The sequence below is a fragment of the Grus americana genome, chromosome 1, assembly GCF_028858705.1.
Source record: "Grus americana isolate bGruAme1 chromosome 1, bGruAme1.mat, whole genome shotgun sequence".
NCBI classification, from domain to species: domain Eukaryota; kingdom Metazoa; phylum Chordata; class Aves; order Gruiformes; family Gruidae; genus Grus; species Grus americana.
Genome location: NC_072852.1, coordinates 71,178,399 through 71,198,322, shown reverse-complemented (window position 1 = coordinate 71,198,322; position 19,924 = coordinate 71,178,399). Strand labels below are relative to the sequence as shown.

Below are 19,924 nucleotides of genomic sequence, written 5' to 3'. Positions count from 1 at the left end.
GGTAGCATAATAAATGCTGCTAACCTCCTTCCTCAAATGCCCTGGAAAATTCTGGATGCTAAATCCTCCATTAATGCATTCAATCTGTGCCAGACAGATTAATGTTTGCCATTCAGGAAAAAGAAAAAAACAAATACATTCAAAATAAGTACCATATTCCAGTCCAAATCAATTTGGTTTTAATATTCATAGATCAGGTCACTCTACAGATTCAATTAATGACTGATTACTGTGGTAGCTTAGATGTAACATTACACGTGGGTGATTGAAATGGGACTGAGATCAACTCTCTTGCTTCTCATACTCAAACCCAAATTAATCATGATTTACCTTCGTATTGCGACATCTATAAAAAAGAAGCCCCATTAGCTGAGTGGCCTAACTCCCATGGATAATCCCCTTTATTCACATGAAGAAGCTGTGAACTACATAACTTTCTCCCCAGGATGACACTATTTCCATATCTACATAGTTAATGGGAGTAAGTCATAGCTAGGTAAAGCTTCCATTATGCTATAAACTTTAGGGATCATTTTATCTCTTGCTAAAAAAGCAACCATTTTTAAGATTAAACAGCTGCTGTTTAATACTTTAGGAACATAATGTTCAACTTTATGATACGTAATAGAGGATACCATGTGCAATTGCTTATGAAAGGGGAATGTAAGTGAAAGCAGTATCTAAGCAATGATGGTATATACTCCAATTTCTAGATGCCTGCATAAGATGACAAATAAAAAGAAAATACAAACTAAAAAATTGCGTTGTCACAAGAACAAAGGTGTATCTGTTGTTCTTGAAGAGATTTAGGCCAATACTTTAAATCAGCCTTCCAATAGATATTACGGCAGGAAAAATTAGTCATATGGTTGCAGTTCTTTTTGTTTCTTTGATTCTGATGGAGGGCTTTTTTCACCTTAGAAAGGGGATAACATGATTTGTTTGCTGGGGAAAGCTGAGCATTAATGAACCTAGGTGTTCCTCTGAGTTACTTTTCAAAATTAGGGCTGCCACAGAAAATCAGCCTTTTTTAAAGATCTGCCATGTCATCCTTAAAGAAAGAAAAGCACGAAGGGCTTAAGTTTTACATTTAATTGGGGAAAAAAAAAAAAAACCCCTCTGAAGCTCCTACTTCAACAGCTCTGATCCATTAACGAGCCAGAGGAAAGGATTCAACCTGCTGAATCACTTCCTGCAGCATCTGGCACAATGACAACCGAGCATTAACTAGGTCTAATGCCAATTACTTTCTGAGAGCTGAAGAGATCAGAGTCCCAGGCAGCAGGCCCGCTGGTCTCTGGAGGAGAATATTTTTTGTAGAAGGCACAGAGGCAGAACTGTCCCTAAAGGGAATATATTTTACAGTGATTTATGTAAGGAATCATCGGCTTTTGAAACAATGAGACATTTACCACTCAAAACTCCTAATCACGAGCTAAAATAAAAGTCAGGCAAAGCTGCTCTTAATTACCCTCAGAGATCCTGAGATCCTGATTTCTCCAATTCCCAGAAGATATACATATTTCCTACAGCACATAATAGCTTTACAATGTACTGCTTTCCCCATTCCTTCAAATGTACAAATATTTTTTCCTTCACAACAAAAATTGACAGTGAATTTGAAAAAAAAAAAAAAGGCTATATGAGTATGAGTCACCCTGGGAAGAATAAAACAAGGTTTCAAGCTGGGAAAATGGAGAATGAGTAAGAATTTCAGTCACTGATTTTACATCCAAGCTCTTTATTTCTCTCATAAACTACTTTAAAACCAATTAGTAATGAGGTGGAACTTTCTTTCAAATATTGCAAAAGACTAAATTAATTACATAAATTCTGGAGTTACTTCACTGCCATCAAAAAGCCAAAACTCCAAGAGCAGAAGAAAGCAGGCTTGAAATAATTGTGTCAGATACCAAAACTACTTCTATCTTTGTCCAGACTGAAAAGTGGAAGGAAGGTCACTTTGATAGGCACAACACAACTGCACACACAGGAATCTGGCCAGAATGGTGAGATTCACACATCTATTACTGTGAGAACCATGACAGGGATCTTTGATAATAAGTAGTCAGGGTTTCAGTTTTTTCTCCTTCAATGAAGTACTGAGCCAAATTTGCTGAACACAGTTTTGCTACAGAATCAGAAGTGCTACTTCGGACTCAAATTCTATTTTACAGGTTTCCTATCTAAGAGTTGAACGCACTCTGTTCATCTCATCCTTCTAACATCCCGGCTCAGGAAGCAATGCAAGGATGCAGGCTGTGCTCAAGCTGACAAAACCCTTGGGCTCTGAGAAGAAATATTGCAACAAACAGCTCATACTTTGCACTACAACAACCTGGACTACAGAACCTAAACAAGGGAACTCCACAGTTTGTGGTGTTTTGATTAACATGAGAAAGCCCTGAAATTATTCCAATCAGAGACAAGCGGAAAATAAACTGTTCAGTCTTGCAGGGAAGGCCCAAATTAACATACGTACATGCATATATGTATATTTATATAATATTAAGATATTTTATTTTTTCTATGTACATATTTATGCACACAAATATTTATATATATTTATATTTACACATATATAATTACATATGCATATATATAATATATCAAATATATTTTTTATTAGCTTTTAAATAGTTTTTCTTTTTTTTTTTTTTCTGGACAGAAACCTTAGAGGGATAAAACAAAAGTCTTCTCTGACTTAAGTGGGATGAAGTTTCAACCTGTGAAGAGACACATCCTTTTTTTGCCAATATGCTGAGAAGCAGCACATCGCTGAGGGATGTGAATAGGAAGAAGGAAATGTCATCAAGATATACCATCAGAAAGCAGAGGTCTTTCACAACTCTCACTGAATTTCTAAGTAGACAACCTCTTTGAAGGACCTTGCGCTCATTTTGACGTGCACAATTTGGATACACACTGCTCTGTGTGAAACTCAGATCTCTAGCATATGGCCAAGCTGAAAGAGTGCATCTCCCAGCGCTAACTCCTTTGCAGACATCAGGAGATCCCAGAAAACTATTGTAAAATATCAAAGTACAGCCTTGGGAATAACCACGTTGGCATCACTGGCTATCCTACTTGATTTATCTTGTGGCGGCCTAATGAATGGAGCCAATCTGCAACTGGTAAAGCTCTCTTGATACCAATGAAATTAGAGCAGGAATTAATTCGGACCTGGAAGCTAGTTGCAACGTGCTATTTTTTCATTTGTAAGATACAGATGGAATAAATCAGATAGTTATATGTCTTTGCATGGTTAAAATAAACTATATGGCATGAAGAAAAATATGAATCTATCTTAATTATTGTCTGCCAAAAAAATCAAGTTAATTAATAGTCACAAAACAATGTAAAACAGGCAGTGGACAATACAAATAAAAGGAAAAATTGAAAAAAGAATACGAAATCAAATTAGCATCTAATGCAATTTTGCAGGAGAAGCCAATGGTTACTACACAAGTTTTAAGATCTCTTCCCAAAAGCACTGCACTGAAATATACCTTGAAAAGCCCAGCCTGCTACACTGTCTTTTCATTCCAAATTTCTTTTCATTCCTGTAGCCTCGTGCTCAAAAAGATGAGCTGTGTTAATAGCTGAGGCTGCTACACGAAAGCTAGCGCTCATCAGCCTGCCTAACAGAAAATACCAGGAAGGAGACGGGGCCCTTTCCCCTGCGAAGCTCACAATTCACAGCACGCCTCTAGTGCCCGGTACAGCATCCTTCAACGCCGCCTGCAAAAAATGCCCTTTCATTCCCATGGACCAGGTTGTCTTTCTGTTGAGACAAAACCAGTGAAACTTGTTCCTCTCTTGTTACGCGAGTTCCTCAAGCAGCGCCGGCCGACTGCCAGAATCACCGGTCCTTCCAAGGTCTGGGCGAGCAGCAGAGGCCGCAGCAGGAACCCTGAGATGCTGCCAGCACACCCGCGTAAGACAGGTGGTGGAAAGGGCTGGGCTCCTGTCTGTCCGAAAGGACACCGTCAAGCCTTGGAGGAGTGGGACCGACGTGGGCTACGACCCGTGGAGACATCAGACTCGCGCTCTTTCGGGAACACCTTGTGGAAACCCCCTGAGTCAGAAATGGGAAGTCTGGGGCTGGCTTTGATGGGCTGAGGGACACTGGCTCCCTTCCTCCTTTCAGAGATCCCCTGCATAAGAGCGTGTGCTCCATCTGCCATTCTGGATCACACCTTCCCCTGCCACCAGTGACCCTCCTGGGCTCTGGAAATCAAACAGCAATGAGCCTTGCTGCACGACTGCAAGTGCGGCATTTAAAACCCACTGGAAATGCATAGTGAGGCTTTTTTTTTTCTTCAATTGTATACGACACCTTATACTTCCATTATTTTCTTTTAAGAAAACAAACAAACCATAAAATAGAAAATGGGATTAGAATTATTACTTTGTCTGCAAGGTTAAAGCAGTCAAGTAAAAGGAAATTCAGGCTGCTTGTGAACCCTTAAATTGTCCACTACACATAGATGTTCTTGCACATTTGCCTTATGAAAGACTTGCATTACTCAACCCCATGATATTTTTCCCATGGGATTCTTCATGGTTGTCCTCATCAGGGCACAACTTGGGCACACAAGGGAAGGCTGAAGAACGTCTAGATGATGCAAAATCTGGTTACTGCTAAGTTTCAAGCACCTCACTCAGTAACATATGAGGCTACTGTAATATGCTTTGAATGTTATTACAGCGGATGGCATTCCTCATTGACAGAATAAGTACACAAAATCATAACCATTCCACATCTGCAAGCCAACTAAAACTGTCTGTAGATTCTAAGGTGCCATTTAGGAAAAGAAAAGAAAAAAAAGGAAATTGGTTTTGCCCCATCCAAATAATTTTTTTGTCTTTTCTTGAATCTGTCTTCCAGATGAACAAATAGTTTTATATTCTACAAATTGTTTTCAGGTTCACAGATGGAAACAGTTCTGGAGCAACAGTAGAGCCAGAAATACAGCAGGAATCACACAGAAATCTGGAAATATGGTCTCCATCACAAAAAACTTCAGCTGTACTGGCAGAAACACATGGTGACTACTATTTGCTTTCCAGGCTTAGTACTGATTCAAGATAGTAGCAATCAAAGAACATTGTTATAGCATTTAAAACAGAATATACCTCACTATGTAAGAGGAGCGCTTACACTGAAATGTCAGTCAACACTTTTTATGCCTTTTACTAGATTTTTGAAACTCCTGATTTATCCTGAGTTTAGGATGATTGTCTGGAAAGGAGGTTCAACCATCACTTATTTCAGTATGTTAAAACTCTCCAGTCAGTCTTCAGGAAGGGTCACCTAGGGGGAACCCACAGCTGTGCCTTTCTTGCTGCCCAGACCTGGTGAATTTTCTCTGATAAGCCTTCTCAACACATATTCTCTACTGTTCTCACACAGGGATTCATCCTGCACACCAGGAGGGCCTACTGAAAACAAAACAAAAAAAAAGCCCCATCCAACCTTTTCCATAATAAGAACTTCTGGGGGGGGGGGGGGGAAACCACACACAAAGAGAAGAAACAGAAGAAAAAAAGAATAAGGTGTTACTTACTGGTTAACACAGTGATTGATCTCGCCGACTTGGAAACCATATTTGAGTTCACTACCAACAGAGTTACTATGTAATATAGGCCATGGTATTTGGCATTAAAAACCACAGGGGCAGGTAAAGTGCTATTGAATTCTTCGAACTGGAAAAAGTAGTTCTTGGATTCTCCAGCTATCTTCACAACATATACAGAGGATGAGCTCACCACATCAGATGCTTCCAGGGAGACAATGATACAATTGTCTTCTCGGACAGTAACCTGGAAAGGTTCTGCATTCTACAAGACAAGAATAAAGACTTTGCTGAAGTAAAACATATTATCTCACTTTTTCCCTGCTATTCATAGGATAATCATGCTGTATTTGTGTTAAAGTTACGTTTCATATTCTGCCGTACAGTTAGCATCAAAGTCTAGCAATTTTTTCAGAATACAACTGACAGTCAGCCAAAGTCCAGAGGCATCTGATTATCAGGCCAGTCTCTCTGCAGCAGAGGCTGGTTCCTGCCGCGTGCTTTCTGATGCTCTGGCTACTCCATCCCTTACATCCCGAGGAACAAAGCCTCCACCATTTTTCCTGACAGAAGGTGGAGCAGAGCAGAAGAAGGATGAGATTAAAAATGGTATCAGGAGCAAGAGAATTTCCAATAAAGCCACAAAGTGTAAGTCATTTAAATCCCAAAAAAGAGATGATTAAATCAAGACTCCCTTATCTTGCAGAAACAGGATCATATGTTCTTCAATGCAATATACTCTGAAAGCCTGCAACTGGAGAATAATTTTTGGCACTGACTAAGCCTTTCCAAATATGCCCATTCCAGCAAGTACCAGGTGATAAGCGGCTCTCAGCACTATGTCCATGGCTTTGGTTGGCACTCTTCATTTCCTAAGCTACACCATTTCATTTTCAATATTTCTTTTATTAGTAGTAGAGAGAAAGGAGCAATTTAACCTTGTTTTCATATATCACAAGCATGTTAAGTCATTGCCAGCTGAAAACACTTTCCTTTTGCAAACCAGCTGTCAGCAAGAAACACTTGTTCTCTACAGGAATTTCGAAACAGATTCATGGTAATTAATGAGAAGGAAAAGTTCAAGCTTTAATCAAGAGTTGCCTTTTTGTTTATTAGGCCATGCTGCTGCTTGGAATTTTTTTACCCCCAGCAAAACCTGCAATATCTGATATTTACAATTCCCAGCTCCTTGGTATCTTTTTCTCCATATTTCACAGGCTAAGAGCTCTATTTGGAGGGCAGGGTGGGCAACCATGGCTAGTTTGCAACTTACTTATTCAGTCAAGTTGTTCCTGCACCAAAGAGCCACACACCTCCTTCAGAGAGTAATTCTAGCAGCTTGGCTACCTCCTGTCTTGTAGTTTTGTTTAGTGGGGATTCTTCCATGAGAATAGTCTTTTTTGGATTTATGGTGCAGGAGCCAGGCTCTCTATTTGGAATTCACACATACGGCACGGCCAACTCCTGGCATTCAAAAAACAAAACAAAACAAAACAAACCCCAAAAAGAACAAAGAATTGGTTCTAGGACTGTAAGACTTCAAATAACAGTAGTTTGCCTTTACACATATTTATGCTTTTACCACTGGGCTTTGAGATTTCACAGTGTACTTAAGGTCATATCACCCTATATGTGAAACTATAGGCTTGAGAAGAAAGGACCTAAGCAAACCCATTCATCTGACCCAACATGAGAACAGGGTAACAAGCGTATAATAGGTCCAGCCCAAATGGGATAACCAGTCTAGAGAGCTTCAAGCCTGAGACTAAAAATAGAGGCAACACAACTTCAGCTGCTGATTTGAGGTTTGCTTTGATTAGTCTTTTAAAAAATGACTTTGAAGTTGCTAAAATTATATAAGCCAATGTAATCAATGTTGAATACTTTGGTGTTGAATTCCGGGTAATTTTTCACAGACAGCAGAGTGATTGCTCCAAAACGTTTACAATGAAAGACTACAATTATGCAAAAGCTTCCATGTGTTCTCCTTAGCTTCAGATGAATTCAACAGGTTTACCCTTGAATAGATCAAAATACCTCATTTCAAGTGTTTGTACTGTGCCTTAAATCCTGATCCAGCATTTGGGTCCACACAGATTCAAACCTTTAACTGAGGATTACGTTTAGCGCTGGTCAAAAACAAGTAGAAGTTCTCTTATCCTTCTTCCTCCCCATTCTCCCCGCGCTAAGAAAACGTGGAATGATTCCTACTTCAGCTGTCCTGACGTCGGAAGACAGGAGAAGGAAGGCACCCACAGACTGGCTTTCCAGTAGCATGTGCGCTACTGTATCACAGAAAGAAGCATGGTTGTCTTCCAAGACCAAGCAAGGAAAGACAGATCTGATTCAGCACAGTTATTTCCACATTTTAAGTTTGAAGTGCATGTATAATCCCATAGAATACTCTAGGCTTCCCTTGGCTTTGCCGCTGAATTGCGTGGTACTAACTCGACGTGCCTACCTTGCTATGAAGAGACAGACAAAAGACCCTAACAAATTTATACGTGCCAACAAACAGTTCAAAGCAAGTTCCTTATATTTAGTGGTATTATAAATCATTTGTGATGTTAATCAAGTACAGCTGGAAATTAAGCATATAATTGTAGAGTTATAGACATTCCTAGAATATAATAAGATGCTTTCAGAGACTGCTCGTATGGGGTGTTATTTTATTCTTTGATTCTTCCATGGGTATTGCATTAACCATGTTGAAGACCATACTTTCATTTTTCCCCTCACAATGTTTTCTTGAATTCACAGCAAGTACCATTTAGCAAACGATCCACTAACCTTCTTCAACAGTTCTCACACAACTAGCATAACATGCCTCTGCTAGCTAAATACACAGAAACCTCTCAGACATAGGCTATTGTTATGTATGACAACACCTAACTGGGAAAAAGAACTTTTTCTGAGTCCTTTATCTCCAAAGCACGTGGGGATTGTGAAATGATAGCCTCCCCTTCGTGTGCCTGTGTCCAGATGCTTTTGAACCACTGCTGCCATGATGCATACGCATTTTTTGAGTGACATCTTTTTAGTAGCTGTGTGGCTCATCCATCCCATGCCTGCGCCCACCTACATAACGCATTCCTCTCTTGAGTGGTACCTATTTTTTTCGGTGACTATGCTCTTGCACACACCTGTACGTGCCCAGGCTTTTAAAATTCTGCATGCATGGGACACATGGTTTGTGGGAGGCATCTGTTGTTTATTATCCATTGGCTCCTGAGATAATTTTTATCCTTTCATTTCAGCTCTGAGGTTTGGTTTATAGAATGAAGTGGCAGATAAGGGATGAATAAAAAGGCTTGGCAATTAACATGTCATAAGATGAGATCATTTATCTCCTTTGGGATATGGTTTTCACTTTGGCAGTGTTTTAAAAGAACAGACCATGCTGGGCATCCTGTTCTTCATGTTGTATGAGGTGAGGGTTACCAGCCAGCACTGGGCTTGTGATTTTGAGAAGGCAGCTAGGGAAAAACCTGAGTATTTTTTCTAAGCACCGCTGGAAGTGACTAGCATGCCCCACTTAACTAGATTGTAAAGCCAGTGTGTCTTAGGACTGACAGCATCAGTATGGTAAATACACATTTCATTACTTATGGTCAGCTACCTCCAGGATTTAATTTGCTGGTGTCACAGCTTGAGCGGCTGTTTCATGCCTGTGGGGAAATTTGGCAGGGCTTGTGCATTCAGAACCAAATGATTAGCTCCAACTTCCTTCCTAGTTTATTATTACAAGCTCGTGCCACGATAAAGCACTTAGGAAAAAAAAGGGGGGGAAGCAAATCTCACAATGTGATGCCTGTTCACAGTCATTTCCAGCACAGGGATGAGTCATGCTAGTGAAATTGCCAGCCAATAACCAGGACCCAATTAAAATAAAAAGGAGGGGGAGGCAAGGAGATATACAACATGTCAAATAAACAATATTCTATGAGTAATAGGAAAATAAATGGTGTGCAGCAGAGCTCAGAGTTCTCTTTTCAGAAGTCTATATCCTCAGTTTATTTCCTTATAACAGTATGCGTTTTACACATGAGGAAGAGATCAAAGTTGCAAAACAGATACTAATTTTATGTACTTTAGCTTTTGAATGTCTCACTCTGAAACACATTCGGCCAGAAGCCAATTATCAGAAGTACAAGTAGTTACATGTTCTGCTGACTTTAAGAGGAGCTGTGGATGCTCATCAGCTCTGTAAAATTAAAGTACTGGTAACTGCATCAGGTTATCTAATGCTAGACAAGTGGAACTAAGACCCTGAACAAATCTGAATTCTGTCAGCTCTTATGGAGTAAATCCTGAAGTACCACAGAGTTTTCAAAATGGGCATCTGAAATGCCAAAACAAGACTGAATTTTGAAGCTATAAGGGTCTACTTCTTAGGGCAAAATCACCATTGTGATCACCTACTGTATAATGGTGGTCAAAAATAACATAAATGCGAGTATTACAAGACAATATTGAACAGCATATCCAGACCTCTTGGATGAAATACCAACTATTTTTGTGAGTGATTCTACTATACTCAGATATATTTTGTTCCAGTGGCCAATAATGCTAATTTCATTCTAAATCACATGATGACTCATTCTCACCAAGATTCATCTCACTTAATTTTAGGTACTTAAATAGAATGACTGAGAGTCAGGATGACCTTTTCAGACAGAATACCTGTGGATTCATCTGAGATCTGAATTACTTTTGAAAGTGCACTGAACAGCCAAAGGGTCTGTGCTCCTGGCTCGGCAAAATTCCTGCAGTCCTCTGTCACCGGGTACAGAGAGTCCAAGCCTTATAATAAAGATAGGACTGGGTTCCAGATTTCAGGATCTTGGCCTCTGCTATAGTCTTGCAATGGTACCTCCACAGAAAGCACATATGTTTCATAAAATAAATAGTATTGGATAACATGCATAAAAGTCACATTGCGGTTTTTTTGCACCAGCTTCCTAATGTACGTTTTTCCTCTGATGGTGACAAGTGATACTGAAGAACAATTACAATAAAAATGGTAAATGTTAATTTTATTCAGAAATTGGAATCTTATCTCCAATAAATCTACTATGCACTTGTTGGAAAATTATTGTTATGTGAATTGCTGTGCAGGGAATAGAGTCAACTTCTGGCCTATTTAAACTGTTTCAGTAATTTAATTTATAAAATTCTCTCTCTCTGTGTGCAGGCTAGACTTCACAGCTTTGGGATGATCCCAGCCACCTTCCAATCCTTTATAACTAGAATAAAAAGGGGTCCATGAAACTCCCTTCTGTTGCAATGTGAAGTCACCATCCAGAGCAGCCAACAGACTCAATTTTCACACAATTTATCTGTGTTCTGAAGTATGAATTAATACTTAAATCTTTACTGTAGATGACCCTTCAGGTTCCCGCCTTTCTTCCATCATTACTGCATCATCTGGCTCAGCCCAAAACCATATCTTTCTTATTTTCACAGCTCATACTCTTCACAGAGTATTTTTCTGCCAAATGTTGCAGCATCAAACCTTACACTGTTTATGTTCCACATCCGGTCTCTTTACTCTCGCTTTGAAGGCTCTCAATAAAAAACATTTCATGTGACTGAAACTGATATGGTTTCACAAAAAGATACAAGCAGTTTCAGAAAAAGCAGTTCTCATAGCCATGACCCGAGAAAGATGCTTTCTGAGCATAGGTAAGGACTGGGCAGAAATTGCCCCAAACCGAGGCTTCCTTGGAAATGCTAGCTATCATTATTAGATCCTACAGTTTCAACAAAAAAGGCAAAGTCATCCTTACACAATTTAGGGAAGAAAGTACATCTTAAGCTTTCCACATGTTCCAGTGAATTCTGGAGCAGGCAGAGACTTGAGTATTGACTGCAAGAGGAAAGAATTGTTTGAAATGGTCTTCAAGAGCGTGAACAAAAACATTACAGACTTGTAACAAAAATGTGAAGACTTGTTACAAAAATGTAAAGACTTCTTGAAAATAAGATAATTTATTCCTAGGGCTTTTGGTTTTTATCTACACTTCTCCCCAGGATGTGCAGAGAACTTCCCTTAATAAATATTCTTTGGAAGAAATACTCCATGGGAGAAATGGAAACCCTTATCTTCAAGATTTTCCATGCAAAAAGGAATATTTTAAGAAATGAAAAGATAGCAAAAGCAGCAGTTCTCAATAATTTATGATGTTTGATTCAGGTTAACACACCATTTCTGGCATTCTGCTCCATGAATAGTGTCCTCAGCACTGTTGCTATTCTCAGTCTCAAAAAGCCAGTAATAACAATCTGCTGGTCATATTTTATAAATGAGCTTCAACATTTCTTCGCTCTGGGAGACAGTTTTAAAGGAACAGGTATTTCTTCCCCTCTCTGCACAGGAAAGCAAAATGCGAGGGCGGGTTTTTTAAGCAAATGTCAATATGGTATGTACAGTCCACCACGTTTTGCTACCATTCTGAAGTTAATAATCTGGAAGAAAATGTTTCTTGACACTATCCATTGCTATTACGATAGCACTAAGTAAATGCCAGAATGCTAAATATGTGAAAAAGAAATGTTTGCATTCAGTAAGGCTGATATCTTTTACGTATCACCTTGTTAGCATACCCAATATTTAATAAATTATTGCTAAACATATACTTCTATTCCATCTTTCTAGTGCAAACTGGAGGGCAAAAGGTAAGCACAGTGATCCAGAGACCTTGATGTTGACAAAGTTTAAAACTAGGTTAGAACTTCACAGATTGCATTTCTCCCTATTATTGATCCTAACTGCACATATACACCCCAAATACAACAGGAATTCATAATCAGAGACACATAATTTTGTTACTCTCCACTCTAGATGTTTAGCTTCTCTCTAGTAGTAAAATGATGTCACCAAGGACAATTCTTCTGAAGAAAAATATGAATTTGATCTCCTGCCCCACCTCAGACCTTTATGGAGCCTCTGCAGTTAAAGTTTAGCCATCCCTTGTGGATGTACCCAAACACATACACATGCCAGATGAACCATGTGCTTTAATTACAATGCATCTTCCCTCTTAAGCCTGTATGTGAACGGCAGAAAACAAAAAAGGGCACAGGAAACATATTACATTGCCTCGTCAATTCCCTTAACTACCAAACTGGCCCTTGTAGTGATCTTCTCTGGTTCTCCGTCTTTGGGAGAACAGCAAAAGCAAATTTCTACCTGAACAAATGTAAAATGATCAGTTGTACACAGGCCAGGTGAGAAGGTGAGGTCATGTTAGGCGGCTCCTCTGTTAAATTCCACAAAGGAGAAGTTATGGGAAAGGAAAAGAAAGATTACTTTCTAGGAACAGGAGCTAATTGAACGGTATGCTCCACATATATATTATCCTAAGAATGTACATGTTCTCTATCAACTGAGAGTAAGTGCTTTCGCAGCACAGCATCTATAGATCAAAACACATCCAGCTATACTTCAGTTCCCTCTCCATCACAGAGGAAAGGAGGAATAGATCATCCCAGGAAAATGCTGAAGGAGAAGGCAGAGTGATCGAGAAATTAATGTGGATTTAGAATAACTTGGATTATTAAAAAGAAGTCTCTCTTTCCATGGTGTCAAACAAGCTTTGAAGTGTCTTAGATTCCAAAGTGCCCTATGGGAGATGAGAAGGAATAATGGAGGAGATGTGTTTTCTGGATGATGAAAGACAAATTAATTCATGCTGTTTAGTGCTTCAGCTCCAAAAGTGTGGATTCACCTATGCAAATGACAGAAGTCTGTAATATAAGCTTCTGATGCTGAAACAGCTTCTGAACAGGTACTGATGCTGAAAGGTGACATTAGAAAGTCACACAGAATATCCCTGATGTTCAACAGAACACGAAGACTGATGCTGCCCCATGAGAGAACTGTGCCTGTGACATGCTCCATCGCTGCTGCACAGCTGCGAGGAACTGGGCTGGACGGGTGTCAGCTGAACTTCGTCTCACGTGCTCTGGCAGAGAGTACGATGGAAGGGTAGAGACTGAGCCTTAGGGGTACTACAAAAGTGAAAATGCCTTCATTTTGAATTGATAGGATGTATGTGTACCCTTCATATGTGCACAGGTGAGCTAGTTCTTAAAGACAGAATGCAATGCTATTTGCATTATCTACAAAGAGCACATCGGGGAGGAAGTTAGAGTTTTCATTTATCTGAGAAACTGGAGACGAGGTGGTTATCCGATTCATTTGAAATCACAAAGCAACTTAGTGGAAAATGGTGGAAGAGAACAAGACTTTCTGTTTCCTCCCCCCCATGTTAATCTATAATAAGAGAACAGACTAGATGCAATGACTAAACTTACAGAGTGGGGCTATTCCAGGAGCCTAACTCCTTCCATTACTCCAAGTGATTTTAAAGGGAATTAGGCACCAAAGTGCTCTTAAGTATTTTCAAAAACTCTGTTTTTCCAAATATGTTCTGAGACTACTAGAGAGGTTTGGAAATTTGAAATAAGAAGCCTTTAATAGAAATAAGTAATAATTTTCTGTTTCAAATCAGTTTTTCTGACATGAAGAATTCAGAAGCAGATATAGGGTACATTTTGTCACCATCTAAGCTGCCGACTTCAGTTTGGTCCGGAGTTCAGCTTAAACAAGTGGTCTGCCTTATTGCTGCTCATTTTGCTATCACCCACTGCCCCTCAACCCCCCCCAGAAAAAAAGCCCCAAACAGCCACCACCCTTTCTTCAAAGGTCAGAGGAGCCATGGCATCATCAGGAAAAAAAAAGTCTAAATCCAGATCACCAGTCTTCCTGTTCTGTGCTCTAAAATACTTACTATCTTTCTGCCCCAACCCATAACCATAATGTGGCTATGGCTATCCCTTGAAAGACTGCTTTCTAAGGTTCAAGAGCAGGTTTATTTTGTTTTCACACCCATGTGGAACCCGATAGTCTGCCCTTTGATTACCCTGCTGTGTTCATGTGTTCTCTAAATTGGCAAGAGCTGATCAGATAACCTGGCTGAGACTTTCTCATGTTATTTATACATAGTTCCTGTGGCTGATTTTTTTTTTCATTTTACTGTTCAGGTTTTTGGGGGTTGGTTGTTTTGTTTGGTGGGGTTTTTTTGCCTTTTTCCAACCTATGCTCAAAGCAAGGCAAGCAGCCAGTGACATTTCCCTGATTACTAGCAAGAGATGAGCTCTGCAATTCTCTGTACAGCACAGGGTCAATTGCAAATCCACACAGAACATTTCAGTTGTTGCTGCAGCCTGATTTTCAATTCATTTCTAGTGTGGCTTTAGGCTCAGCTCAGCCATTTGTACTGATTTGATAAATTCCTACCCGCAGAAGTGTTCTCCATCACACTACCGCTGGCAACGTGCTGCTCGGTAGTCACGAGCGCTACCAAACTCTCTAATGCTGCAAAAACTCATAGCTTGGCACTGCCACCTTCCCCTGCAGGGATAACTCCAGCAGGATTTATTTAGTCATAATGTATCAAGCGTTTAGTTTTTAATACAGCTTCCACAGGTTGACTTGAAGGAAGTGAATGAGAGGAGTGAATAAAAAAAGCTTAGGAAATGGAGTCGGGATCCTCAGCTATGGGGTAAAGCCGTTTCAGATGCAACACATGCCGCCCCACATGCCCGGAGGAAGAGACGGGCCAGGGGAGGACGACTGCTGTTACCTATCAGAGGGATGACAGTCCAGGTTACTGAGTGTTATATGGCTATCACAAAAGATATAATTCTGCTGCAATGCCCTCTCCTAGCAGCTTAGTGGCTTCAACTCAGAAAGCAGAATCTTCTGCAACTGTGTTTACCAGATCAGGAAAATAGTAATTCCCTCTACTTCTACTTTAATACACAGCCACCTCATTTATCCTTCATTGAGATCCACTTGTGTGCTATCATAAGAACTTGCTTAAACATTCTGCGCACTTCTCTGTGTACAACTAAAATACTGAATATCCTGTTACCTTCAAAGCGAGGAGACCTTAATGACATGTTGGTCAGAACTTTTACGCAGATACTTCTGTACTTGGTGTGGGATTCACCTGGCTTCATTTTATCAAACTGAAAATTGGGCATATGTTCAAATCGCATCATCTGGGCTCCCTCTGTAATCTGTAGGGAGAGATGGATCTGAAGAATTTGATTTATCCACTTAAGATTAAACAAACTTCCTTCTGCAGATGCTTTTCTCTCCCTGTGCACCTTCCTTTTAAACATCAAGGGTCAGATGAGACCAGAAACATCAGCTGTGTTTGGTGTGATGGCAGCTGCAACGCAGATTTGTGCTGCCATTTATATGTATTGTCTCCTAAACTTTTTTGTCTAAATTGATATTATAAGGTTTAAATTTTGTTTAGCTATTCTCTTTTTCAGCAGTATAAAAGTACATGATGGCCATGACGGAGCAAGGCATGTAACTTCAAGCATAGGAAAGGTCTTACTCAGCAAAAGATACATGCATGTGCATAAATCCTTTGCCTATGTGACAAAGGCGGGCCCTGCCTACAAGAATCAGTCAGGAGATCAAGGTCTCTCTTCCTGAGTTGCTAAAGAGCAATAAACCTCTGAAACTTCCTTCTAATTTGTTTTGTGTCTTGAGGTTGCTAGAAAGTCATTCAAGGGATAATAAAAGTCTTGGTTTATTAGGTGATGCCGAGAGCCCTGTTCTGCAGGTTTGGTGCTGCTGTCATGTGGTTTTTACACTTGGCAGTTATTCAGTGGCCAAGAGAAATGCAGACAAACCTTTATAAATACATTCATCAGCCTAGTATATTAGGCTCAGCAGTAATAGTATGGAGACCATACAGATTAAATTTCTAGCTGGTTTGGCAGTTACAAACCCTTTGAATGCAGAATTTATAGAATTAAACTTTAGCCATTAGCTTTCTTTTATATATTTCTCTTTTAATACCTGACAGAGCTTTTCCCCAGGCATGACAATGGCTAGCCAGGCAAAAGAAGGCTTAATACACGGAGAGATGAAAGTCAGTTGAGAAAAGGGTGTGCAGAAATTGTCAATGCGAAGTCTGTTGCCTAAAGTAGAATTGACTATAAAACAAAAATATATAATTTTAGAGCACTGTTTTCTCATTTTAACTCAGGATGCTAATCCTTTATCATCTCTTCTGAAAAGGATGATTTTATAAACAGCATGACATTAAATGAGTCAACATGACCTTTCCCAGACATCCTCCACAGTAAATATTTACTGAGCTTTATTTCATAGGCATTAACTCATTGGTAATATAAAAAGCTTTCAGGTCACTAGACAATGCAATATATAATATTATCACTGTGACATATAAAAATATGCACAGTTTAAAAGTGATAATGATTTTCTTTCCTAGTTAACTTCTAGGTATGAGTTCACCATGTATTGGTTTATGTCGTTTTCTTCTTCTGTTTTATGAAGCATTTTTGCCGCCAGTGAAAGGGAAGGATGGAGATGATGACATAGATTGTTTTGCCTTTTCTTTAATTCACAGCAAGTGGTGCTTCCATACATAAACACTGGTCATTTTGCATTACGCTAATACAGGCAAAAATATATTAGTCTAGTTGGCTGGCTGCCATTTGCCAGCCTCAGTATGGTTGCTCCTCAATAACTGCAATGCAAATATACAAATCTCTCTTATCAATTCCTGCACTCAAAATTCAAGCAAGAAATATATGGCCTAAGCTCTTGCCCAACTCTTTGACTGAACCAAAACATTTTTCATGATCCTCCTGTGAGCACACCTGCCTGTACTTCAGAATGCCAAAATTGAGGTGGTTCTTTTTCCACATATGTGACCAGGAAAGTCACTAAGATCAGTTTTGTAAATGTATATAAGTGTCTTACAATGCAGGCAAATACCTACAAGATCTTTAAAAAAATTTGAGCTGGGCACCAAGATATAGATATATTTTATTTTTTTTAAAGTGTGCACATTTAAATCTCTCCACTTGCAGAGCACGGTCCTTTATGTACTTGTACATACACAACCTACCCATCAGAAAGATGCAAGAACATGCACACTGGCAGCACTGAGCCCCCATGGCAATGGGAGCTATCTGGTAACCAAGCCAAACGAGCGATTTCCGTTAGTTATTTATAGCTTTTTAAAATTTTAAATACATTCTTGACTTATTCTCCACCAGGTCCTTACTGACATCATTCAGTTTTTCCTCCATTTCCACTCCAGTGTGGCCCTACAGCAAGGAAACCCCTTCACTACCAACATCAGGCTGCAATGTTGTTTCTCACTCAGGTTTATTTCTGATGGAATTTTTGCCACCTGACTCAGGTGCCAGGAGAGTCAGTGGACAGAAGTATGCTCCTGACCACGCTGTTTCTCATCAGCCTTTAGAAATTTAAAGCAGCAGAGAAGGGAGAAGGTTTGGTGTTTGGTTGGGGTTTTGGGGGGTTTTTTTGTGGGTAACTGACAATAGGTTATATTAAGTATTGCAACTCCAGGTATGTTCTTGTGATGATTTCTCAAGTGATACCAAGAGCGCTGAGAGCACACAGAAGAAAGTTACGGTTCAGTATTTTCATCGTGTTTTCCGTCCACCTCCCCAGACTTCAGAGGAGAAAGTCATCATCCAACAGCACTGTGAACTCCCTACACCTCACAGCACCAAAAGTCATTTGCAAGCAACAGCTTCTCCACAGCTTAATGAAACACCAGCACTAACAGACTGGGTGCATACTCTGAGTTTGCTTCAAGCACCAGGTAAAAATGATGGGCTTAAATTACCCCAAAGATTTGGATCATAAACACAATCAGTAAGCACAGCTCAGCCTATAGGCAAAAATGTAGTTATCTATGGGAACAAAATTAGCCATGCTCTGCTTATCTCTGCTGTTGCAAATACATCTCCTAGTATGTGTGGGAAAGTGCACATTCATACTTGCATTAAGTATTTGCACGTTTATGAATAAACTGTAATCCATTTGACAGTGTTCTTTCTCATCTTATTAGCCCTGTAAGTTCTTCATTCAGTTCTCGCACTTCACGTACCAAAAAGACAGAAAAACATCAATGTCCTTATAAAGTTGCACACAAGTGCAGAAATTCTGCATAAATAGAAAGGCTAGACCCAAACACTTACAGACCATGCTCCAAACAGCAGGAATGTCTTAGTATCAGCCACAGAAAACACAGAAGCTCAAGAAATCTTGGATTTTTTTCCCCCCTGTTTGTCTCTACTTGAAAGGGGAAGAAAAAGAGACATGCATGAGTGATGGTAATGGAAGACCTATTTGTGTCCAATTCACTGGAGAAACAGTACAAGGACATATCATCCTTGTGAAACAATTTGTCCTGTATTCCTTGAGCCAGATGAAAGTCCCATTATGTACAAAGTAACATGTGCAGATGAATACAGATTTGGGAGATCTATTATTCTCTCAATACACTGCCTCGGTGTAACTCGTCTTCACCCCTGTCATAAAAGCAGGCTTCTTTCCGAGTGCTTCATACTGTCATAATGTGTGACTTTTTCGACTAACCTAGAATAGATTTGAAAGTGCACAGCAGCGATGAGGAGTCATTCATGATTAGGGCTCTTGCTGTGAAACAAAACTGACACGTGCTCCTGAAACATATAGCAATTAGCAAGTGTGAAATCAAAACATCACACCACACCAATTGTTAGCAAGGCACGCAGAAGCAAAAATAAAATGAAAGAGCTACATCTTTATAGTCCTGGGCAGCTTGGCGATTCAGAGAGATCTCTATGAGCACGTAACAATTTCATTCCCTAAGATGAGGCTCTATGCCTCGTACTGACACATCTAAGCTCCTCAAAATTTCCCTCCTCACACTGCTACGAGATACAAGGTGTTATTATCCCCGACTTTCTCCCCATTGCTAGCTCCCTAACCTGACAAGCAGTTTGTGGAGGAACAGAAGATTTTGAGATCTAAAGAAAGGTTCGAGATCATACCTGTTTCACTTCATAATCAAAGCTTTCTCCTTTTGCAGCTCCAAGAAAAAAAAACAACTTGGGTCCAGTATTACGCCTGTTCAGCCCATGAGCCGTTGTATTATCAGTAAGTTTTAAGGGCTAACAGAGCAACTCCTTCTTCCATATCGAATTAAATAATAACAAAAGAGAAACTTGTACTTCCTACAATGAGGCCCCATTCTTTGTTGAAGTCTCCTGCTACAATCACATTACAAATAATTCCAAGCACCACAAAAACACGTCTCTGCCAGCAAAAAGCAGCCTGCATCTACACATGGTAAGACAGAAGTTGGAAAGTAAAGACCATACTGTTTTATTAAGCTGTCCCAGAAAAGCCAGTAGCTATCATTCAGATGAAGGTCAGAAAAAACCAGTTGTCCAATCTGGCATGAATGTAGCTTGAAATCAAATGCCCA

General features: G+C 39.7%; 1 protein-coding gene across 3 annotated transcripts in view; it reads right to left on the bottom strand.

The window, feature by feature from the left end:
* Positions 1-19,924, bottom strand: part of PTPRO (protein tyrosine phosphatase receptor type O) — a 154,969-nt gene that overhangs the window by 60,377 nt on the left and 74,668 nt on the right. For all 3 annotated transcript variants that reach the window (XM_054813233.1, XM_054813234.1, XM_054813235.1), the window contains exon 2: positions 5,571-5,844. In XM_054813233.1, the coding sequence (XP_054669208.1) occupies positions 5,571-5,844 (274 nt within the window). The remainder of the gene's footprint in view (positions 1-5,570; positions 5,845-19,924) is intronic.